At 40.1% G+C, this 26,960-nt stretch overlaps 1 protein-coding gene across 6 annotated transcripts in view; it reads right to left on the reverse strand.

Annotated features, from left to right (window-relative positions):
* The window catches only part of LOC117536136 (CUB and sushi domain-containing protein 3-like), a gene marked incomplete at its 5' end in the record, with an annotated part of 197,257 nt that overhangs the window by 163,286 nt on the left and 7,011 nt on the right, over positions 1-26,960 (reverse strand). For 4 of the 6 annotated variants that reach the window (XM_034200881.1, XM_034200880.1, XM_034200879.1 and 1 more), the window contains 1 exon segment: positions 9,216-9,328. In XM_034200881.1, the coding sequence (XP_034056772.1) occupies positions 9,216-9,328 (113 nt within the window). 6 annotated transcript variants of the gene reach the window in all.

Here is a 26,960-nt window from a genome sequence, read left to right on the forward strand (position 1 = left end):
TCTTGATAGATTGAGTGGGGAAGTTCATGAGATCTTTCTAGATGGTTATCAAGAATAACTTTGATCCAATGACCTTTTCCCTCTCTGTCTGTGTCTGTGTCTTCTCTTGTTCCGATTAACCCAGCCAAATATGTTTTCTTGTTTTGTATCTATATCTACGCCGGGATCCGGAGTCGAGGCTGATCCTCTTGCTGTAGTCCTGTGTCTTGGATCCTCTATCCTGAGTTCTGGATTAAGTCGTGGACTTCGGGTCGTGGCTGAACCTGTCTCTGCGGTCCTGCCTTGGGTCTCGTCATGCTGCTTACCTGATGGCTTCCACAGGATTGTAGCTGACATCCTCGTGGATTCATCTTCTTATTACAGACACATGCATTTCCTAACATTCGGTCTATATGCTGTAAAATGTATTATCTCTTCGATTTACATACGGCATCTATTGCACGTCTGTCCGTCCTGGGAGAGGGATCCCTCCTCTGTTGCTCTCCCTGAGGTTTCTCCCATTTTTTCCCCTTAAACTGTGGGTTTTCTCTGGAAGTGTTTCCTTACGGTGTGAGGGTCTAAGGACAGAGGGTGTCGTTTTTCTCATACTGATATTCTGAACAATCTGTGCTGTTGTATTTGCTGTAAAGTGTCTCTACTGTAGGCTATTTTTATTATATGTACAGCACTTTGGCTCGACCAAAAATCGTTTATAAATGTGCTATATAAATAAAACTTGATTTGATTTACAGGGGAAATTTACTGTAAAATGGTGTCATATATTATTCCTGAAGCTGTTGACAACTCAGAGTTTATTTGTCAACATGAATCACTGGTTTCTAGCTTTAGGGGAGAGCTGCTCGCGTCCTTCTTTATTTAACAGGCAGGATTATGGAGTCAGATTTGGGTCAATATTCTAGCGCGCAAAACAAGCTACTCACGAGTGGAAAAAATGTGCTTTTACACGCGCATAAAATGACCCCCGCGCGCAGATTAAACCCCCACGAGCGGCTATGCGACAGCCCTCTTGCTCGCTCGCGGGAGTGTCAGCCTCACTTGCTCGCGGAGTCTGTCTACGCGCGCGAACAGTTTCTGACACTTTGGGGCGGAGCCACTAGACTTTGATTGACAGCTGCCAGGAAGCCCGGAGTTGCCAGGTTTGATAAATGCCTGAACTACCAAGAGCCGAGGAGTGACAGCTGCAAGATCAGTTGGACGAGATTGAATTGTAAAGTTGTCCATAAAAAACTATTATATTCGTAATTTATATTCGTAAAGTGTACAGCTACACAGCTATATATATATATATATATATATACATTTATTTGATATAAAAAAAATTACACATTAATTCTAGGAGTGCAATACTTTTACAAACACTATAGTAATAATATGCATTCATTATGACAACATCATACTATTACTATAGGAGTGTTCTATAGTGTGTTCAAAAAACAACTACAGAAACACTATATATTATACTATAGTTATACTATTTAAAATAATATAGGAATACTACAAAGATCTACAGTAGATACATAGTATTACTATTTGTGACAAAGGTAACTTCGTCACTGTGAACTGACGGCTTCGGGCCTGGTAACTCAGCACTTTAGTGAACAGTTTTGCACTTTATTAGCGTGATTGCACAGTACCGTTTGGTATGGCATATTTGCACATTTTAAATACTAATTATTGAGATAGTATTTATTAAAGGATTGTGTGCACCTGGTGCCCTGTGTTGTCTCCTCCCCCCTCACCTGTGTCTAGTTGCTGATTAGTGTGTGTGGGTATTTAGGCTCTGTTTCCCTGTCTGTTAAGAGAGGGAGTGTGTGTGTGTGAGATCCTGGTGGCTGCAGGCTGGGCTCATGTGAACAGCAGCAGCAGGATTGAGGCTGTGTGTAATGTGTTCATATTTTAATAAATGCCCACGTCGGGTTATATGTTTGGACGTTCTGCCTCTGCCTCCTTGCTTGGTCTGGGCCGCTCAATGGTCAGCTTCACACTATTGAAATATTATAGGGCTACTATAGCTAATAAAATGGCACTACATAAAAAACTATAGTAATACAATAGCTGGTGAAAAATACAAACTTACTAAAGGACACTATACAACTCTTATAGTATACTATAGTAATACTATATTCATTTATAGTTCATTTCGTAAGGGAGGTGCATACAGCAGACAGCAGTTTTGACAGATTACAGCCCACTCAAAAATATATTGTTTTATATAAAATTCATTAAGATATATATATATATATATATATTAGCTGTACACTTTACGAATATAATAGTTTTTTATGGACAACTTTACCATTCAATCTCGTCCAACTGATCTTGTAGCTGTCACTCCTCCGCTCTTGGTAGTTCAGGCATTTATCAAACCTGGCAACTCCGGGCTTCCTTGCAGCTGTCAATCAAAGTCCAGTGGCTCCGCCCCAAAGGGCCAGAAACGTTTCACGCGCGTAGACAGACTCCGGCCCAATCCCAAACCACTCCCTCGACCCTACCCCTCCGTGATGGAGTGAACTCCGTCTGTAGCCACACTCGCAGCTCAACGAGGCTCCCTCCTGTCAGATGGAGGGAGTAAATACAGCAGCAAGCTTTGTGACGGCCTCCCCTCTCTCCGGCAGAAACAGGAAATGCCGTAACTGTATGTAACAACGGTTTCAAATCAGCATCTCTTAGACAAAAAGTTTAAATGAATAACTCAAAATAAAACTCCAAACATCTTTCATTGTGTTTCAACGCTCTTTTAGTTTTAAACCTGATGTTTATAAGCTTCTTAGTTTTTGCAACGGTCTGTAAATATACACAACCTTATAATAAAATGCACACATTTACCTTTTTCTAGACTAAACACAGGTATGATCCTAAATTAAAAACATATGAGGTCATCATGAGGTTGTTAACATCGCAGTTTATCAGTGGATGTTTGCTGGAACTACTTGTAAACAGCGTGTTTCCTGAGGGACACACACAGCGGGACTCCGGTCAGGTAGAGACCGGTCTCAAGTCAGCACCGCTGCAGACTCGCTGTTTGAGGGCTTGATAGCCCACTCCCCCTCCACACTCGTTGCTTTGGAACAGCCCTCAATATGGCGGACCCTCCGCGTGAACGCGCAAACGGAGGGGTAGGGTGTAGGGGTAGGGTGTAGGGGTAGGGTGTAGGGGGCAGTTTGGGAATGGGCCTCCGCGAGGCTGACACTCCCGGGAGCGAGCAAGAGGGCTGTCTCTCTCGCGAGCGAGCGCATAGCCGCTCGCGGGGGTTTAATCTGCGCGCAAGGGTCATTTTATGCGCGTGTAAAAGCACATTTTCCGCTCGTCAGTAGCTTGTTTTACGCGCTAGAATATTGACCCAAATCTGACTCCATACAGGATGACTGAGAACACGTTCCCAGCTGCAGCCTCAGGGTGTATTTGCTGGGGGTGAGACCATACTGTAACGCACCCAGCCACATCTGGAAGCTGGCTCCAACAGTCACTACACAGGGCCACGCAACAGCTGGGATTCTGTGCTTTGCTGAAGGGAACTTTGAGCATTGCCATAGCACAGTTTTTCAAATCTGTCGACAAATTAAAACCTTAAATATTGTGTATCTACACAAGCTGCTCTAACCAAAGCTACATATGAACTGTAGAAATAACATATTACAAATATATACCAAACTTGTTCCATAAATAATGGAATTGGATTTATTGTCTTAGAGTTAATGCCTTAAAGTCGCAAACCATAATTATAGTAATGAAGCTTTTGGCGAAGGTTTAAGCAGGACGACAATTAACCATCCTATTTTATCATCACATTATAGCTGACTCAGTTATGTTGTCAGAGACTGACGCTCAGGAAGTAGAACAGGACATCCTTTGGTCACAAGGTTGGTGGTTTGCTTCCCCAGCTCTGAAACATAATTGAGCAATACACTAACTACATTACTCCAGATGTGAAGGCCAACACATGTATTGGTAGTTATGCCACCACTGGTGTACGACTGTGTGTTAAAATGTGTGAGTAAAGTATAAACGTTGACTTCAAACTTGTGATTTTCGATAATAGACCGCTGTGGCAACCTACAGAATACAGACTGAATGTTTTAGTAAGCCCAGGTCCCAGGGTGAGACCCCACACTAACCCCCAAAACACACCAGGAGCGTCTGCGCCGCGTTACGTTGCGGCAGCGCCACGCTGCGACCTCTTCCTGCGACAACACACACCAGACGCGTTTCAAAACGTTGCGGAAGCGGAGCGTCGTGTGTGCAGCCTCGCAGTTGTTGTTGATTTTGGAATATTTCCTGGACATTTGTACTTCTACAAGTAAGTAGGCTACGTAGTTAAATGGTTTATGTTTGTGTCTGTTTAAATCGTGTTTATTGTTGTTATTTCCTATTTTGTTGTGTTGTAGACTACAGACACAGTTAATAATAATTGTAATATTCCAGTTATAAACGACATGAATCAAAGATGTGTTGCTGTATTTTAGTGGTAAAAAAATATGTATTCATCATCATAATTATTCCATATATATATCATTTACAGTGCCTGTAAACCGGAGGAGAACGCTGGCATGTATTCTCCTACTTGAAAGACTACGGGGGGATGGGGGGAGGAGTTTACCTTACGGCTGCGCCGCGGCAAAAATAGGGTTCATCCTAATTTTAGAGAAGCGCTGCGCCGAGCCGCTTCTGGGACGCGTCTGAGCCGTAACGCGGCGCGTGTGGTGTAATAGCACCCATTGACTAGAGTGGCCGCGATCCTTACGACCGCCGCGGCGCGGCCGTAACGCGACGCAGACGCTCCTGGTGTGTTTTGGGGGTTACACAGCTGGGGTAACGTCCCCACATGACATGCTGTGAGTACAAGGAACATTCAATGTACTTACAGCAGTACCCAGGGTGACAAACTACATCAAATCTGATTTCATCCTGGCCTACAGAAAAACTACAGACGCTATAGTGTGTTTCAAAACACACTCAGCAATCACTTATAAGCTTTCTATATCAGGGTGACCTGGATCCTTAAATGCATTTGGTGACCTGAAGTGAAAAGCATTTACTGTTGCTCAGAGATGTAGACATTTCTGAATAATTACTGAGCTTCAATTAAACATGCTAATGGCATGGACATGCAATGGTTGTGCACATGCTTTCCTGTAAAGTGGGGCAGTACAGAGCAGAGATTTAATGTAAGACATTTCTACAAATCTGACCATAATGATAGAAAGCATGAATATTACAATACTTAAAACCTTAACTGACTTACATTTCTAAGAAAACGACTAGTTGTTTTACCTTTATAAACATATCATGTACCAGCCTGATATGTTGGGAGTACAACTTGAATAGGAGAGGTTTCTGTATTTCAATTAAAAATGTAAATGTTGAAATGGTTCATGCCTTGATGGACTTAATTCAGGTCTTTAAATGTCTTGCCTATGGCATGTTTTAAAACCCTGTCATTATGAATAATTTTGAAGCATCAATTAAGCATTCAAATGGTCAATTAACTCTGTAAATCTTTGTTTAGCCATGCGGAGGAGCTGCAGGCTATGTGTTACTAAATACATGTATACACAGACAGGCTTCTCAAATGTCCAAGAACACAACCATCAATCCACACATATTCACTTTCTGTTCTTTTATAGTGGTCTACGACAGCCATTTGTGACAGCGAGACATTACAAACTCTCTATGTTAATGGAGGAATATTAAGCCAAACCTCTCTGCCAAATGACTCTTCCATCTGCCATTCTCCTTTAAATGTGTTTCTGGATCTCCCCACTGTTTCACCACCTCCCCTCTCCATTTTTCTCAGTTGTTCCTTTATGATGTTGCTATTTCATTTATGCATCTCTTCCCTTTGTTCTCTGCAAACATGGATATAAATCAGATTGTTTTCAATTCCAGACTCCAGCATTTGGGCAGCAGTAGAAGGAAGAGGTTTTTGAGATGAATGGCTGACCTGTAAAACGCACGCACGCACGCACGCACACACACACACAATGTGTCCAGCACCTACAGCCAAACATCTCTTTGAGGTTTCATGGCCGTGTCTTATGAAGGAAACGTGCGCTGCCAAAGCAGATTTGTTTCTTTATATCTCTCAGATATACATTTGGCATTGTTTTCATACAGTGTTTGCAAATAAACTTAACTAACCCTGCCTCGGGCTTGGCCATTATCATTTATTCTACAGGAGACAAGAATCATTTTGTAGACCAGAACAACCTACGGCTAGCGGGTTGGAATAACAGTCAAAGTAAACATTTAAAAAAAGAGGATTATCATTAAGTGGAACTGTTTATAACAAAGTGGAGTTGATGAGCGTCCTAAGAATACTAATTAAAGAGTAAATCTGAAGGTTGCAGCATCATAAATGCAGTGGAACAGATCACAATTAAAGTAAGGCATAAAATACTAAATAATAACATATTTTAAGGTTAATGATTCTAGATATAATCTCATAAAGACTTTGAAATATGTTAGTTTGTTTGCTTTCTTTTGCAAGTGGTTCTACACAAAATTAAACAATTATATTATCTATCAATTAGCTCACAATGTAAGCAGTGACATTGGCAATGTGTGGATCAGATTATTGATCTATCCTAACTGCACACTGACATTACAGACACACATTTCTCAAAACAGACACAAATGATAATAACGTATATAAGTACTTTATGAAATACAGTACATTGAGCACCCAAGTGGCTCAACTGGGTTTGAAACCTACCCATGGCCCTTTGCTGCATGTTGTCCTTCCTCTCTCTGCCCCTTTCCTGTCTATCTCTGGCTGTACTATCTAATAAAGGCACAAAAAAACAACAACATTCTTTAAGAAAAATACAGTAGAAATGAATTAAATTCAGGCAATGCATTACTTTTCTATTGGCTCTATTGACACAGGCACTAACTGAGATTCTGAATCAACTTTCTCCTCTTCAGGCACTCGAATCGACCTTCTGCTAATGTACAACACCAATGTACATTAATGTGAGATGACTGACAGGTGACAGGGAGTAGCCAGTCAATCACGAATAATTAATCAACTAACTTATCACACTGACACCATCCATTAACATGTTGATTAACCTTTTAAACTAATTAAGATCAATTAAACCAGTTAAAAGCAAATCTCAAGGGGAGTGGTCAGGATGTCAGTCAATCAATCAAGAGGAAAGTCTGAGAGAGCCAGAGATGTAGTTCAGAGGGGGAATGAGGACAAGAGAGAGGACAGGGGAGTACAAACAGATAGGAGAAGGGGGGAGAACACAATTAAAGGAAGGGAAGAGAAGGATGAGTTTTGAAAATTATTTGAACTCTTAAAAGGTCCTTTCTACAATTGATATGCTGCATGTGTACATTAAGCATACTGGTTTGACTTTCACTTGTTATTCTTCAAAACTATGCCAATACTGTACCTAATTTAAATCTGTCAGTGTTTTTAAAAGAAACATTTGCAGTGACGAGTCATCTGGGGTCACATTCAACCTAATGCGCCTGTCATACCAACAGATTGGGAAATTATGCAAAGTTAATATAAAATCATACATTTAATTAATTGTTTCATTTGCTTAATTGTTTAATTTGACCTCAGTCGTGTAAAAGGCACATGTGACCAATAACATTTTCCTCAAATCTAAATATTTAATGAGAGTAATTTCAATGAGCACTAAATGGTGTTTAAAGAGGTAAACAGCTGGAATCAATTTGCTGGTTAAAGAGTGGAAACATTTATAAAATACCAGCTATAAAATGATATGTTGGTTAGCTTGCTCAATGCAATGATGTCAATTTCTACCTAAAGAATGTTATATCGTCTGTTTAAAAGATGAAGATAAATCCAACAATATTTAAAAAGTGTTTTCAGTAATGATCATGACAGCAAAAAATAGCCCTACGAAGATGAGCAAATTAATATAATTACTGTCGGAAAGAACCACAATGTTTAACAGGCGATATAGAAAAATATACTGTTTTGTCTGGAAAAATAGTCACAAAAAGAGAGGAAGAAAAACATTTGAGTTGAAATGAAAGATGTAGAAATTGAAACACACTCACATCACTTTGAATGGAATTTCAAAAAATGACATGTAGAAACTCACATAAGGTGTCCAAAATTGTCTTTGGAGTTTTTCCCTGACAAACTATACAAACAAGTGGTTCCAGTTCTGCTGACAGCACACGGCACACATGCTCCAGAGAGATGGCATTTTGGATGGGTCGGTGCACACTTTATTTGTCTATCCTGAGTCTGCTTGGTATTTCGGTGACTTGCTGTGAACTTGAATGTGCTGTGAAGTGAGAGCTGAGGCACAGTGGGGAGTGTGTCAGTAATAATCAAGTGGCACAGTGCAATTTTGGTGTCAAGCATGGCCATGATTTACGCTCGTACTGCCCGCCTGCTCAGCCCAGGTCAATGACGCAGGGGGAAGGCACACAGCACTGTTTCCATAATTCTACTGGTAAACAACAAAGATAAACTCACAACTAAACCACGCTCCAAATGATTTGATTTAGGGGATTAAAGGTGATTGATGCCAACCCTAACGCTTACTGCTAGTGTATTTCAATCACACCCTGCGTCCAACTGTGCGGCAGATGCGCAACAAGCCTCTGGCCATGAAAATATCAAACACAGCTCCGTGCCCTATGAACGTCGGATGTTGAATGAACTCTGTGCGCCGTGCACTGGTGATTCACAGACAGAGGCCAATAGTGTTTAATGGTACCAAACAACAGGTGATCAGAGACTAAAAAACATGGGAGGTTGGTAAGAAAAACAAGTAGAGTGTAATATAAACCCCTGTCTGTTCCACATTCAGCTCTCATTATCGCTGTTTTGAGACATGGACGTTGCCAAATCATTTCCCTCATGTTCTCCAACAGTTGAGAGTTTATGTCGAATTGTACACCTTTGAGCAGTTAACCGAGAGAACAAGAAAGTGTAGAAGAGAGAAAACTAGAAAGAATGGAGATGCAGTGATAGAAACTGAAGTAGAGAAGAGACAGGAAGAATGGAGTCAACAAGCGTACTTAAAGGGTGATAGAGACACGTTGAAGGGTGAAAACTGTCTGTTGAAAAGGAAAAAAGAAGCAGAGAACCAAAAGAAAAGATCACAGGAGCTAAAGAAGAACCTTACAAATAACAAAGAAATCAGGAGATATTTTACAGAGTTCTATTAGTCATTAGATTCATCATGATATTGTTTCTCTGTTTGTTGTCACAATCTTACCTTGATAATGTGTGCTGAAACCACGGTAACGGTGGTTGTTATCAGTCACAAAATGCAGTCGGAGCCAGTTCTTGTTGCTAATGACGGGAGAGGGTACATTACTGCCTGACAACCTGAAAGAGAGAAAGAAAAAACATTTGTTAACATTTGAAAAAAACAACACACACATTCCCAGACACCTAAACTTAAGCCCTTACTCTTTCCCGTAACTAATCCTAAACTAGGCCCTAGAGGACCAGACACAAGAGAGTGTTGCAAACATGCCTTGCTCTGAAACTTCAATTGGCTCTTTTAAAAATAGAAGTACATATGAGTACGAACAAAAACACCTTAGAAGAGCAGCAAAGAAACACTAAAAATGGTGTATCCATTCTGTAAAAGAACAAAGCTCGAGTCTGTTAAACAAGGTTGTCAAGCTGTACAAATTTCACTGCAACAACAGAGAGAATCAATATGCCTAAGGTTTAGTTTACTTTGCTTTATTTCACTTTCTCTCTTGCCTGTGTATCATGGTGTGTGTTACTGCTGTCTACAATGGAGTCAGAACAAAGCCCATTGTGTATGTAATGACGCAGAGTGAATGACAGCAGGACTGCCCAATACAACCTCTCTATTACCACTTTAAGGTTCTATTGGGATAATGCTGCTTACTTAATACAGTAGAAATGTTCGGTTTTTATTAATTATTCTTGCTACGAATGCCAAATCCTGACAGCTGGTTAAGGTAAGGGATTTGACTCAACAACTCAGATCCGATCTCATGGTGGTTTCTGATGCTTTTGTACATTTGAAGAAGAAGAAGAAAAATAAGACATGCTTTATTAATCTCTCACAGGGAAATGTATTACTCAATTGTGTGTTATATTGGACCGCATTCAATTAATTCATATGACTAACTATTAAGTCCACCGCTATTACCCTATACGGTACCTAATAGACTGTTATATGGACATATTACAATGTTTCAAACAACTACCCGACGATGAAACTGCAATATTGCAATTTTAACAATGGTAGCTTTTTACATAGAAGCAAGCTTATGAACTGAGGTTTTGATAGGGCACGGCACCAGCAGATAGGAGCCAATTTGCAACTCTTTCATCAACTGTGGAGGATAAGATCCCTTAATTGGCTGAGAAGATGAACAGGGCTCTTGTGGTTAGCAAAGTGAGTGTTAGGTCATTACTGGTAGCCTGAGAAGAGGTGACTGCTATCCAGTTGGCACTTTGAGAAAAAAGCCTCCCTGTTGCTGCTGGTATTATTTCCCATAACTGCAGCTGAAATGCAATCTCAGGCAATAACCTTCGTCTATACACCAGCTCTTTGATGTATGGTGCTTTCATCTTGTAGCGTCAGCCAACAGGTGCCTTTTCTACTCACATCACATTGTCATAGTTTTTATTTGAGTAATTTCACCTCGGCTGTTACATTTGAGACACAGGTATGCGTGCAAATGTGATTGCCCTCCCATGTTTGCTTGTCTCCTTGTATAAACCCATGCTGTTAACCTTCACAGTCCATTAATATAAACACACACACAGGCACACAAATGCTCACACACACATGGATAGTGACATTACAGTATATACTACCCAACAGGAGTACAGTCTAATAACAGCGGTATGAGGTGGAGCACACAAATGCTGAGCAGGTGTTTTAAAAGGTGTGTGTGTGTGTGTGTGAGAGAGAGTGAAGCAGAGGGAGGGTCACCTTGCGACCTAGATCAGTGGGATTCTCTGATGTCTGCTATTAGTCACAAACACCCGTAAACACACAAACACACTCTCAAACACACAGGTCCAGACAGGCACAGGCTGCTTGATTTACAAACTAAACAACACAGGAACACAACTGTGAGTGTGGCAAACATAAATACATTTGGTATAAATGAAGTTAGCATATTATAATAATTGTTTAGGCACTTTATTGACAGTAACACTGTGATAGCATTAGCTTCATTTTCTGGAATGGGTCCTTGCAATTATTAACTAGGTTGAATAGGGAGGCGTGTGGCGCAGTGGATAGACCCTTGGTGTTGGGATCAGGGGAGCACAGGTTCAAACCCCACTGCAGTCAGCATGTCGTTGTGTCCCTGAGACACTTCACCCCAAATTGCTCCTGTGGGGATTGTCCACAGTACTGAGTATGCAAGTCGCTTTGGATAAAAGCGTCTAACATGTAATGTAATGAATAAATTGTCAGCAATAGCAAAAACCATGGACATAATCCCAAGTGGAAGCAGATATGGATGCAGACAGACGTTTACAGATGTAGTTTGTTCACACTGTTCAGGGGCCTCATTTATAAAGGGATATACGCTCCAAAAATGGCGTACGCCAGTTTCTATGCAATGTTTGCGATTTATAAAATACTAACTTGACGGGAAAACGTGCGGTCCTCCACGCAAACTCTAACCCATGCGTACGCACTAAGCACAAAAACGGGAGAGACGAGAAACTGCGACACCGTTGGCAGAAGGAAGAATGGAGAGACATATGTGGAAATAATACCATAAATAAAATGTTACCTCTCATTTATCATATATGAAGAATTCATTTTCAAACATTGATTAAAGCCAGTCTTAAAACGATTAAACAAACGCCTGTTTGCGACTCCTCGGTGCACACAAAAACATAACTTGGAGAAATAAATAAATACGGATATGTTATTTAAAACCACCTCAAATATGTTGTGTTAATGTTATGAAATGTTTTCTCATAAATGATGCAGTAAGCAGGAGGACAGCATTACTTTAAACTGACGCCGTTTTGCATTTCTATAGGTTGTAGATACGAGCATGGTTTTATATACTATCATGTTTATTCGTGTTTTATGCCGTTTGCCAAGACTTGATAAGTGGCTCGTAAAACACAGGAGGTATGGAAGCTAAGAACACCATATGTGGTAAATTGTACAGCTAATATAACACAACACATTAGTTGTATTTTCTTTAACTGGTGGATATAGGGTTGCTGCTGGGAGGGGGGGGGGGGGGGGGGGTTGAGACGCACAGGCTGCAGTGGAGAAGCTGCGCACAGCTGATCGACAGCTGGAACACAAACCACCAAATACAAAAACAAAATTCAGATCCAGTCGTCATGACTCCACTCCGGAGGGATTCCCCGATCATTTCTTACAGTCTCTCATCAAGGGGGGGTCTCCTGTCCCCGGTACAAACACACTGCCTGAGGAAGGCTCCACTTTGAGCGTTAGAACTATTAACGAAGCACTTTTATACTAATAAAGGACTGGCTTACCTAAAGCCAGTTGAGTAGCACTTGAAATGTTTGGCTCTATGAAACCTGATGTACTTATATGATTCTGTTTTCTTCAAGGTTGTGTCTTCCTGGTCGAATGTACTTATTGTAAGTCGCTTTGGATAAAAGCGTCAGCTAAATGCAATGTAATGTAATGTAAAAGGCTATGTGTATTTTTTTTGTCATTAACTTTTTTCGGACCACTTATTTATTTATGTTGGTGACGATCCGACCTCCATGCTGCTACTCTGGTTCAAACTGCATCCACCAAACAATATGATTTATCTCCACCTCCTCAAAATAACCAGAATCTGACACGGTGTGAGATGTATTTTTTAACTGTTCTGTCGTCATTTCCTGCGATCTTCTTCATGCAGTCAGTCAAAATGAATGAATGGGCGTTTCTTTGACTATTTATAGGCAAATATGGGCGTTACGTGAAGCCCGCAAAAGCTGCACCGCATTTCGAGTCGATTGTGATTTATAAAGGGAAACCGGCGTAGGAAGTGCTGTACGCACTTTCCTCGCCGGTACGCAATGTTTGGTGAATCGGAAAATGTCGGAACATTTCTGTACCTATTTTTTGGATTTCTACTAAGCAACCTTCCCACGTGAATCCTATGCACGGTGTTATAAATGAGGCCCCAGGAGTTTTAGGAAACATTCCCACTTACAATCTTGTGTCATGGTCACAAATACAAATTATACACGTAAGTCATCTATTTGTATCTCATTAGTTGATCTGAAATGTACATATGCTTCTTCTGCCTCTGTATTTATCATTTTTATTTGTATCCAACAATTATTAAATCTGGTTATATCATCCAATGTAAAAAGTAAAGAAAAACTGCATGAGCATCTTATCTCTTAATAGTATTACTGATAGCAATACGTGATTTAGCTGGAGTTGTTTGTAGGACATCCTTTTTGCACCCTCTTCATCTCTACGAACACCGACACAACTACCTCTCCCCTATTCCCTCTGAATCCTCTGCTCTCCTCTCTATATCTCTTTATAAGTGCACTCTCTCACACATATTATTATTATTAATGTTTACAACTCTCAATTCATTTCATGCTATGATATCATTACCCAGAGTGCATCATTAAGGTCAGAGTGAGTGTATGTTCAATCTGTTCCAATATAAAAACAGGAATTAAATCATAAATCAATAGCGAGAGCCTGTGTGTGTGTGTGTGTGTGTGTGTGTGTGTGTGTGTGTGTGTGTGTGTGTGGTGTGTGTGTGTGTGTGTGTGTGTGTGTGTGTGTGTGTGTGTGTGTGTGTGTGTGTGTGATGCTAAAATATAGAATTGCATGCTCAGGAAGCACTTAACAACTCCAAGCTGCAAGACAAAGGTAAACATGTCTCTTGGAGCAGTAGCTGGAAGATTAAAGAAACACTCTGGCGACTAAAAAGGTCAACAATCTGGTTGCCTGCAGCAGCTGGAAACATCTCCTGCTTAGGAGCCAGGAATTAAATACATGAAGGACAATGCTGCTGGAAAAAAAAGACCGTGAGTGCTTGGTAACTACTTTTGTGGACATGTAAAGCTTTCAGTAGGAAATCAAATGGTCCCAAAAAATCAGCTTCTAAGCTGCTACAGTAAGAAGCAACAGTAGTTGATTTTCCCCTAGTGGACAATTTGTAATGCATTATTAAATCATTCATCCATGCTGATGGCTTCTGTCTGTGACTGGTAAGTGTTCTCCCCAGATATCTGCTATAAAAGCACTTTAGCGCTGCCCCGAGGTAGATCATCTTCAGATAGGCTCAAATCATTTTTCTTTAAATTCCTTGATATGAGAGGGTGTCCTACTCTGGGATTTGACAGTTCAGAATACATTGGGTGAATTAGGCTCACTATGAACACTTTAAAACATGTCTGAGTAGAAAAACTGATCAAACAATATGTCATCTTAAGACGTCATGACATCAATAAAGTTATGGAATAATTATGTTAGCATTACATTAAAGCCATATGTCTAAGGAAATGTAATGAAATGAAAGGTGCTCTTAATTGTCACCTGAATGAATCAACTGGGATTTATTGTACAGACAGGCTTTTGCAACGTTTTTAAAGTATTAGATTAAGCAAAATAGAAATATGCTTTATACATACAGAAATATAAGAAATATAACGTGCGTCTTTTCTTCAAAGTCTCTATTATAAGATAAGTGAATTGGTGTTCTTCTCTGGGGAAGTAAATTACTTGCTCTAATGATATTCCCATCTCACAAATGTACAGTAGGTCCCAATGGGATGGTTTCTTTAGAGACAACATGTTTTATGACAAATTCATCAATATCAGCAACCAACAATGGTTGTTCCAAGTAATGTGCTTGGAGATAACAATACAGATATATATATAGATATCTATTTTGGGATACAGTCCATATCAACTGGTATACATACTGGAAACTTGGATGGCTCCTGTATTCCATATGAATCTACAATTAGATTCTGCCTGTCTGTGCTCCCCGCCTTGCTGTCCTCTGGCAGGTACTGGGAGTGTCGTCCTGTTTGTGCCCGCCCATCTAGAGGCGGAGCCTCAAGAAGGCATAAAGGATTGCCTAGCTGGAAGGTTCACTCTCTGATCCTGGCCTGCTGCAGCAACCTCAGCCTTCCACCTGTGTTTGGTTTGATGCACCATCCAACATGCCTACAGCACACTTCCACACATCCACACACTACTGACAGTCTTATTCTTACATACACAATTACTCAGAGGTATTTTATGTTAAACTGTTAAATAAACATCGGATTGGCATTTAACTCTGTGTGGCCTCCCTCTTTGTTTCCAGCCTTAAGTAAGGTTGTAACACAGGAAATAGAACAAATAAATACTCTGATGTAGTGAGTCTGGGACAAGTTATGTGTGCCTGCTGGTGAGAGAGAGCATAATGTGGAGGGTTGCCAGAGGGAGCAAGAGAACATAACTGATTAAATACACTAGACCAAAGGAGCATCTCTCCCGCTCTTCATTTCTCCATCCACCATCCTCCCATCCATCCTCTGTGCCTCTCATCCACCACGGAAACACAAACCAGCTATTATATCAGCAGTATGGGAATAAGGGAGGGATGAAATAAAGAAGCATGGGGTGGCAGAGATCGATGGATGATTGGTGAGACATGGAGAAAGAGAGTAAAGGAAGTGGGGAAGGGCAGACACACAGGGGCTGACAGAGGTACAGTACATCGGTTTATGTGTCAACTTGTTAATTATGCATCTTAGCATTTAAGCCGAGTGTTATTGCAAAACACAAAAGCGGTTTTACTCGAGCGCAGATTTTAGGGCGGGAACTTCATTAATAAAACATCAACAGCATTTAGATTCAAAAGGTAATTTTCTGCCATGTTGAACACATGACAGGTAACATTATTTTTTAATCAAATGCAGGAGTGCACACTTTTATACATTTCTCAAAGCTGCCTTTTAAAATGTTTAGCAGTTCACCATTTTAATGTGATCGTATATGTTTATAGAATAAATAAATCATTTAGCAGCATTGTGTTCGGTTCATAAAGCATTAGATCAGGTTTTGACATTATGTTATCTCAGCTCAATCACAATGGTTCTGTCTATTGTCATCTCACCCATGTTGTTATATACTGTAATGATACACACAGTGCAATCTTCAGCTCGTGATGGCTCCTCTCACACATTTAACAACTTCAAATTGCTTGGTAATCACAGTTATTCTCTCAGCGATAGAATGAATGGAAATTGTAGAAAATGTGTTTACTCTATTTAAAAACAGACATTATCCGTTGAGACGAGTTCATTCATGTTTTCGGATTTGCAACTTGGTTATTTCCTACCATTCTTCTGTTGATTTGAATCCTAACTGCTGCTATAAATGTATTCCAAATGAAGTAATAGTAATGTAGTAACTTTCAACATGTATTAAATCTCCTGTTCGAGAATAAAATCATAGTCATCAAGGTCAAACGTTTCTGTGCAATCTTGCTAGGGGTTGCATTGTTCACTGTGGATGTCAGACTACAGGGCTTTAATCCTAAAAAGGTGAGCCTTCCTTAAAGAAGACAGATGGGAATATGTCACTGGCAACGATCTGACCAGAGGAGGAGGTTAAGTGTCTCAGAATTTAGTAGTTTTATAAATACAAGGACTTTGCTTTGGTGAATAAACACATTTAGAGTAGTTAGGATATACAAAGAAATGTTCACAAGAAAAATAAGTACACCTAAAAAGCTCTTCACATACATGCACTTCCTTCTATCAGTGGTGATGGGGAAAATATTCCGTCTCTGCATGTCTGTGGCTAGTCATAAGACAGTAGGGGAAAGCTACTTAATCAGGCAATCTGTTTTAATAGCCTCCCTTAATCAAGACAGGTGGGAGCTGCCAAACACGTGTACATGCAGAGAGAAAACAAATGCATATTCACACATATGCACGCACACAAAAACACACAGACACACATTGTTGCGCTGAATGGTTTCAAGGTGGAGCCATCATCAGTCAGTATACGGATACATTCTTTCTCTCTGTGTGTGCATGTATTGTTTACATTCATTGTGTTTGGATGTATTTGTGAGACTTTTCTTATATGTCTGTGTGTTTGTGCTTGCGTGAGCATGCCTACTGTGTCACTCTCCATCAATCTCAAGTGGGCAGAGAGTAATCAGTGTTCACAACAGGACCCTGCTCTGTCCCCCCCCCCCCCCCTTATCTCATCTGAATTTCTCTCCTCCTTGCTCGCTCGCTTCCTCATCATGCAGCAAGACTTTTTTTAAACTGCCATGTTCGCACAGACAGCTTAGGGCTCAAATAAAACACAAGGGGTGGCTGTGGGCCATAGTTAGAAAAAATAAATCTGGCATTGAACATTTATAAATTAAGTAAGTGCTGTAGGCATTAACCTATTAAACCATTGAAATGATTCACTCATTTGTTATGAGCAGTTCTGAGGCTGGTTGTCAGTTTGAGTTCAGTCTCTTAGCTTAAAAAATGTAAGCGAAACAGTGTCCGTGACAGACTCCCTCCCTTCTTAAGCTTAAGATGTAATAGCAACTATTTGTGGAAGGCATTTTGGTCTATACTTGGAGTTTGGTGTGGAAGACCCTGACTGACCTGCACAGAGCGCTGACCTCAACCCTTTCCCCACCTTTTGAATAAACCGGTACACCCTCGAGGAGCCAGGCCTCATCACCCAACATCAGCGTCTACTCTCACTAATAGACTTGTATCTCAATGGGAGCAAATCCCTGCAGCCAGGTTCCAACATGTTGTGGAAAGCATGCCAGAGAAGTTGAGTGAGAAACGGCAGCATATTAGCTCTCTTGGTTTTGGAATTAGACACTTTTTCACAGCTATTTTTTAAGCTATATTATTGTACTGTATTTTTAAAGTTAATTTGTTCAAACACTTATGTTATTATCATATGGAAGCTCCCAATAAACTGTGATATAGCACACATTACAGAAAGCTAAAGGATGTAAATTAAGCTTTGACGGCACTACTTTACTGCTAAATAAATAACACCTAAACTAAACAATATAACTTCTAAGCAGGAGCAGCTGAATTATGTTTCTTGTGGAGAGAAGTACCCTGTGTAAAACATTGTATACCATCTGTTGGGTAATTCATGCTTGTCATGGCAGAGCAAGCGGGTTACAAATCTAGCTCATTTCTTCTACTTCTAGATGTGGTGGAACACACAGTCCCCCACTGAGACACTGTCATTCATGTAAGGAAAAAAAACTCAGTCTTTGACTTGTTTACATCAGAGTCTGACAAACCAGAATCAATATCATATTACGAAGTGTGAACATGTTGATTTCTGTCCACATATCTAAAAGTCAGAGTATATTCAATACAAGGCCCGATGATAAAACTCCTTCTTCCTTCTGATGTGATCATCATCAGGGGTGGGTTTTTTAAATACATGGTAATAATTGACCTTTTTTTTGTTTCTAATTATGTTCCATAAGTAGCGCTTGGCCCAAGATGTAAGAAAAAGCACATCCTGTTCTTTTGAAATGACAGTTGTTCGTGTCAAAAGGTAGAACTGTGTGATAAAGCTAGTAAATACTAGTTACAAACTATTACAGTATGTCTCTTGTTTATTCCCCCTATGCTTACTATCCTATTCCTAATCTTCTTTTACGCCTGTCTTTCTCCTCTTTCTGTCATCCGCCCATCTCTCTCTCACTAAGAGTTCACTCCTTTCTTTTGTGTGTGTGTGTGTGTGTGTGTGTGTGTGTGTGTGTGTGTGTGTGTGTGTGTATAGCCTGCGGGACAGCACAGTAATCAGAGCAGAGACAGAGAATGGGAGAGAGAGTGGGAGAGAAGGGGCACTGAAAAAAAGGAGAGTGAGCCGGTGTTATTATTATTACATTATATTACCATTTCAGCACCTCAGCCACCACTACCAGTGACTTCAATACACTTTCTGAGCACACACACACACACACACACACACACACACACACACACACACACACACACACACACACACACACACACACACACACACACACACACACACACACACACACACACACACACACACACACACACACACACACACACACACACACACACACACATCACTTCAGGGGACGTTACATTGACTTACATGCATTTCCTGGAGACTAGGGCTGTGCGATTCTGGCACAAATCATAATCACGATTATTTGGGTCAATAATTGATATCACGATTATTTTGACGATTATTCATTGACCATTTATTGAACTTTAAAACAAATAATATTTTACCAATAAACAAGAACAAATATGTTGGAGCGCACTTCCAAAACCATACTAAACATATATTATTAATATGATAAATAAAAATAAATTGGACCAAAATAAATTAAATCAAACATGATGCAGTGCACTGTCACAACCTACTGAAAACTCCTTAACATATAGCCAACATTTTGGTAAAACATATTCAACATATTCCACTCAGTTAAACGTTGAAGGCTGGCCAACCGTCATGGTCCAGAAGTAACAGGAAATAAATGTTGAACTACAATTTAAGACCAAATAAAAAAATGTAGGCCACCATGGCAAATGCTGGTAGGGCTGCTCATGTCATCTCTTAAAGATTTTTTGCAAGAAACACCAGCCTGTTTACATGGTCTGGTTTCAGAGATGAGCGCAGGCAGGTGACAATATTGCCACCTGTACTGAAGACCCTCAGCCACGCTCCGACACATGTGACGCCGGCCAATCACAAAGCTTTGATGCGTTCAAGTGCATTATTTTGGCACAGGAAGACTATGTTACAGGACATTAACGATAAAACAGAATATTGTTGTTCTATTTTTAGACACATCTCGCGATCGACTGGTTGGGCACCCCTGAGCTAGACCATAGGTCTGTTGTGGTAGCAAAGTAGTCAGCTGAAGCCACATCTCTCTCAACTTCCCCACGGCATTTGTCACATAGTGCAGGCAGCGCAGACCTGCTGAAATAATACCGAGACGGCATCGCGTAACGCTTGTCCAACGTGTTGACAAGTTGCTTAAAGCCCTGGTTGCTAACAGTGCACATATCTTTAGCGATGTGAAATGTAATGGCAAAGTACTTGCAAATAGTGGAAATAGTTTTACCCTTCTTTTTAACGAGTTGCTGCTCTTGTTCTGACATCTTCGCTCTCGCTGAACACTCACAACACATGTCACTCCCACGTGGCCGAGTAGGCTTTTAGGGAGGGGCGAAAGCGCACCCAGCTAAATAATCGTATTTTGTCAATTATGCTGTTTTCATAATCGTCGCAAGCCATAATCGTAATCGCGATTAAAATACGATTAATTGCACAGCCCTACTGGAGACTTATCCTAACCTTAACCATAACTAACACATGCCTAACCCTAACCCTTAACCTTAAACCTTACCCTAAACCTAACCAAGTCTTCACCCTAAAATTAATAATTCCCCTCATGGGGACCTCCATTTTGTCCCCATATGGGAGGCGAGTCCCCACACGTGACTATGTAAACAGATTTAGGTCCCCACAATTATAGTAATGATAGGCCACACACACACACACACACACACACACACACACACACACACACACACACACTGAAACGCCCACAACCAACCAAAGGACATACATTTGTGTACATTACGCATAAACACAGGCTGCGTTTAGTCAAGGAGATGACAATGACAACGTAGTTCTGATTGCAGAATTAATTTCCTGTGGCCTAGCCCAATTACATATTGGTCCAGTGGCTCCAGTGGTGCTCAAACTCTGGTCTGGTCCCTCAGGTTTGGCTGAGCACCACCTGGAAAGGTTATTTGCTGTGGGAAAGGTAAATATCAAATGTCACTGCCGAGCAACAGTGAACTGCAAAAACAGTGCTCCTGTAGTGATGACATGTGCTCACTGGAATTAATGTCTGACAATATCGTCTACGTGAAAACAGTGTTCCATAACCTTTGGAGCCAGAAGTATAACAAGAAAAAATGCAGTACATGTTGAATCTTGAATTGAATGTTGAAGTACATGTGGTTTACTATTTTGTTTTTATACTGTGGTAGGGAATGTGCTAAAAGATATTGTTGAATTTGACTGGTATTGTGATTTACTACTTAATTTATGGTACCATGAAATCCCCACACTGATTAAAAAAAGCAAGTTGTGATTGAAAAAGCTATGGAGAGGAACAAGCTGAAAAAAATAACTCTTCAGAATCCATTGAGTGCATGTTTCAGTCTTAAAGACCTTCCACACAGCATTATTAAAGTAGTAATAAGAATACTGGCTTTTCTCCTTTGTTTAGAGAAATGTGTTTTGAAATCTCTGTAAGCCATGGGCGACAGTTAAGATGACAGCTAAAACAATACAACAATATGCAGATCAAATCAAGACTTAGCTCTGTCATGGTGCTCAGTATATTAAAGTGTAAAAGTTGAAGATGCCCCAAAGCCCTGGAGTGGAAGTGCCCTATTTTTGTTTATTTACACAGAGTGAATGTGTATAGCGTCGCTGTGTTTGCAATAATCTAATTATCATACACTAATCTAATTATAAACCTTACTTTGATTATAAGAGTAATTTGATTAAGCTGTTCACATGCATAGCAGAGAAGGATTTATCTCGATATACCCATCTTGATGCAATCTTGCATAGTGTGTGTTGATTAAATGAATTGTCATGTGCCTCTTCTCCCTATAGGCAACTAGTAAATACAGAAACCGCCCTCATAAAATGCAAATGCATTTTTCCTTGGCTGCCTTTTCAGCTGCTGCTATGTAACAATTCGGCAGTTTGTCCAGAATGTAGACGTTGATGCCAGCTATAAAAACGGCAGTAGCTCTAAAGATGGACACTCTCGTATACTGGGCAAGCTGCACAGTTTGAGAGGAGTCAGATGGACAGGCTTTGTCGGGGTATGGTGTTTACATCTCTGAACAATCTTCACATAATGCTTCCAATTTCACAGCTCTCCACACATTTTAATCCTACAGCAAACACTCTCTATATGACCTAAGTGGATTAAGTTGTTTACGTGGCTTTAATCTAACTGCAGTGATCACATTTAGCTTCATGTACGGGTAGCAACTGTCAGATGAAGTTTATTTTTCTGTCTCAGTCTGTCCTTCTTTGCCTTTCTTAATCCATCTCAGGATTTTTGTCTCTTTCCTTCTAAAACCTTTTTCCTCACCCATGAGTCCCCCTGATGGCTTTCTCTCCTTGCGTCTCCCCCTCCATTCCTTTTTTTGTTCTTTCCACCTCTCTTCTCCTGTCAACTCTCATCTCTACCTTCCTTGTCCCTAATTTTGCACCTCTTCTTTCGTCTCCTACCTCACCTTCTTACATCTCATCTCCACTTGTTCTCTCCTGGCTCTTCTTGTCACCCCAATTGCCCTTTCTGCTCCTCTGTTCTACCCCATCCTCTCTTGTCTCCTGTCTCTTTGCATCTCTTGTCTCCTTCTGCGTGACCTGATACTGCATCTCAAAAACACTGTGGCACTTCTCCTGATGTCCTCTCATTTCGCCTCTCCTCTCCTGTACTCTGCTCTCTGTTTGCTCCCACAAATAAGAAGTCCCAAAAGATGTAGGTTATTAGTTTCAAAGGCTATCAAATGTGTGGGTTATTACTTTGGTAAATGTACTTAGACATGCCTAGACAATAGACTTGTAGACCTAAATTATACCTCGGGCCAGCATAAATTGGATTTATAAATTGATGCCCCCAGAGAAGCAGTTTGAAGGTCAATGGTATGACCTATAATCCCCCCATGATGCAGGTAGGTGCACAGGAAAATAGTCTGTATCATGAATTTGTTTACAAGCTCCCTCTGAGAGTTGCTAGGCCCATAAATGTGTCGGGTAATGGATTCTCTGGAGTGCTCCCTGACTCTCAAATAAGTATGTGATGTGATTTGCAGCAGCTCATTTTTGGGATAAAGAACAACATATTGACAACAAAATATGTTCTTGGTGTAACTCTACTGTGGTCAACACAGTTACTTATTCTAAGGCAACAACACTGTCTGCACGTTGCTAGAACCATTACAAAATGTGTACTTTGAAATAAACATTATCAAATAAAATTATAGAAGTGGTTGTAGTTTTTATAATCAACCATAGTTCTCAGGCTCTCACCTCACAACAGGCCGAAAGGCAGTATTTAGCTGCACTACTCTGGTTGGAGGTTTATTTCAACTCTTTGCAAGTGCAACTTGTTCTGACCAACAGTGGAGAACATTACAACATCACTGAAGCAAGGTGAGAAGTTTAACCACTTGAAGTCAGCTGCACATTTTCTAGCTGTTTCACTGGTATTACATCACTGTACATATGCTGCCAGATACTGAGGTCCATCAACAGAAGAAAGCTGGTCTACTGCTGTCATCTACCACTACTTCCATGTTTGCTAGCTTATTCTAAATCCCTAGATGTTGATGGAACATGGATACTTGTTTTGGCTCAGCCCACACCTGTCAATCAGGGGAGTGGTGTTAAAGGTCCCTTATTATACTGTTTTTCATCAATATATTATAGGTCTCAGATATATACAAACATGTCTCTGAAGTGTTTGGCTCAAAATACCAAATAGATCGTGCATTGTAGCATCCCATAATCCCCTCTGTTTCAGCCCTGTTTCAAAAGAGCTGATTCTCTGTCTGTTACTTAGATGAAAATAAGGAGCCACTCCCCACGCCCCTCTGAGAGATATTTGGTTAAAAAGAACACAATGGTGCTCGAGGAGGGGATTCAGGTGATAAGGTGGGCGGGTGTTACCTTGGTTGGTTATTGGCTAATGGTTACACAAGCAATTATGACATCATAAAGTGGCCGAAATCTGATCAGCTCCTTTTCAGACAGGTTTTTATATAAATGGATCAGGACAAAAAGTGAGCCAATCTTTTTTCCTGAAACTTTCAGAATCTCTTTACGCAGAGGGGACACATGCTTATGAATACAATACATGAAAAAGTGGATTTTGCATAATAGGTGACCTTTAAAGTATCCGCAGGTCACCCTTTTGTGCCTGGGCATCTGGATCGTGCTGTGCTTACAAACAACATCAGGGATACATCGCTCAGTAGTACAACTAGTGATCACAAACTTCGGAGAGTACTTTTAAATCCTGCACACAAGAACTGACTGCTATTGTTTCCTCTACCAGGGTCACAGTCCTAACTGAAGGCAACAAAAGCCCTATTTCAAGTGCTGTTCAAAACTGTGATGTGGAAATTGATTCAGAGGTCTGGAACAAAGCTACCCTGCCTTCCTGTTTGTGTGTATTTAAACGTTTGTGTGTGTCTCCCTGTAACTTTATATACATATTTGAAATAATCAGATATGTGTGTTTGTTTGTTGTGTGTGTGAGTAAGTACCAGAAGAGTTGTGTGTGTTTGTGTTCAAGGTCACTGCTCCATTTCCTATTCGGGATGGTGCTGCTATCCCAGCATCCTCTCTGCCAGCAGCATTGATTATCACTCGGCAAGCATAACATCACGCACTCTCACACACACCCATACACACACTTAAACTCTCTGTGTCTCTTACACACAGCTGCTTTTGCATCCCTCAAACAAGTACTAGAGCTTTAAACAAAGCTAGAAAAATGCCAAAATATTCCCATTTTCATACAGAGTTATGATATTTGTATTGTTAAAAACTGCCGCTGACAAAACATTACGAACCTGAGATAAGCAAAAACCAAGACATAACCATGTGAGTTAAGTGGGTTTTGATTGGTGATGTTGGAGAAATTGGGTTGTGTGTGTTTCACTGGGACTAATCTGGACTCATTTCAATTGTACTGATGTTTCTCTATTAAATCAAACAATGTCAGCAGGGTGGCCATATCTGTAATAATGAAGCTTGTATACAGGGTAGAAGTTAAACTGATTTGATCTTCCTTTCTGTTATAACAGTGTGGTGCAAAAAAATACAAAAAAACAACTGTGCCATGCAATGTGGGGAGAATGTGTGTGTGAGGTTCACGAACCAACCCATGTAGGAACAAGGACAATCTGTTAGTAATAGCATGGTCGGGCAAGGCCAAATTAGTCTGAACATCTCTGTAGGAGGAATATAAATGAGTAGAGCCTTAATATGTTGAATCTTATTTAGCCAATATATTAAAAAAAAAAAAATGTTTTCAAGTTTCAGATGTAATGCTTGTGTTATATGTTGATCATTTTGATTTGGTTATTTTATCCATCCATCTTCTACTGCTTATCCGAGTCGGGTTGCGGAGGTAAAAGTTACTTATTTTTTGTTTATGTTGTATTCAAAGAATGAGTTTTTAATTTGACAAATTCTGGAAACAATGTGTCGATTGTTGGAAACAGTATTTCCATATCTCTGTCTGTACACACAAACTGAAAGATTGACAATAAGGTTGACTTTGAAACAACTTAACATTAGACAGGGTCATTTTTCAACCTCTTCTCATACAACATTATTGGATTTCATATTGTGTATGCAGCATTGATTGTACCCTCAGTAAATAATGACCTCATCTGCACACTTTCACATGGACTACAGTTAAGGAAATGATGTTATGACTCCTGGGAATTCTCAGGGATACTCTCATTAGTCAAGTCCTCCTCTAATGCATCTCTAAGTTGCCAGATAATCCACAGAGTATTTATCTCTCCACCATTTATTTCATTTGGAATCAGACTTAGGTTTTTTTACATTTCTTCGTAATCATTAAAACCGGATGAATCAATGCACTGCACCAGATTAAATCAAATCAATGTTAACTGCTGAAATATATAACATTCTCAAATGAGCTTCCTAAAACACTCTGTAATAATAATATTAATATGTAATGTATAGCTACATGGATATGTAGAAGACGATATGCAGTTGGCTTACATGTGGCTGTACACATATTGTATCTGAGTTGCAGAATGAATCTAGTGCACGACAACTGATTTAGTATCACGCTGTGGCTTCAGGGTGCATTTGCTGTCTGCTAAACCTTCTCACCCACAGTGATATGACTCCAGGCACAGGACGACATGGCTTTCAGCTCAAACCTATCAATATTTATTTTCAGTGCCTCTATAAAACGAATCCTTGACAAGCAGGACATTGGTAAATGACAGCCTTTCAATAGCTCAGTCCACCATTACCACATATTTGGTGATATGCTGTCAAGTAGGTGCACCTAAGAGCACTAAACAGTGTGCTATATGTTGGACTTATTTAAAGAGAGATGTGCAAGATAGGAAGTGAATGACAAAAATAAATAGAGGAAGACAGATAGATAGATAGATAGATAGATAGATAGATAGATAGATGTTTGGATGAAAGAGAAAGTCAGCGAGAGAGGGATAATTCTGTTTAAGATGCTCCACTTGGTTTCAAGGGCAACTGATTCTGAAACAACAAAATAAAACTTGTGTGTGTGTGCGTGATTGTGTATTAGTGTGTGTAGTGTGAGGCTAGGATTACAGGCACTTAGCTCCCAGCAATATACTACTCTCATAGGTGCGAGCAAAACTCTTTGCATACTGATTAGGCAACCGAGTGAGTGTGCATGCCAGTAAATGTGGGTCTATAAGGAATGACAGACTGTTTGTGTGTATGTGTGTGTGTGTCAGTTTTTGTATGAACATATATGTAGTGACAGATTATTTTACACACTCACATATTAGCAAATCACCCATTAGCTTCTATGCTAATTGATTTTGAAAATTAGCATTTTAGCTATAAGCTTCTCCGCAAATTGCCATTAGAAAGTAGTACATTAGCATTTAGTGGTGTAAGGAAATAGCTATGGGATCAGACAGCATGGCCCAGTTTTCAGAAATACTTTTTGAAGCCATTTGAGGTGAACAAGAATATATGTTTTATAAGGACTTCGTCTGGTGAAAAACTAACATTTGTAAGGACATATTGCGTTCCTTTTCAGCCATATTACTAAGAGGGTTATTTATGGGCATAGATATGTCTCATAATTATTTGTGTGAACATAAAAATAATTTGTGTGTAAATATCCATCCATCCATCCATCCATCTTCTCCCGCT

This window comes from Gymnodraco acuticeps, unplaced genomic scaffold, assembly GCF_902827175.1.
Source record: "Gymnodraco acuticeps unplaced genomic scaffold, fGymAcu1.1, whole genome shotgun sequence".
Classification (NCBI taxonomy): Eukaryota; Metazoa; Chordata; class Actinopteri; order Perciformes; family Bathydraconidae; genus Gymnodraco; species Gymnodraco acuticeps.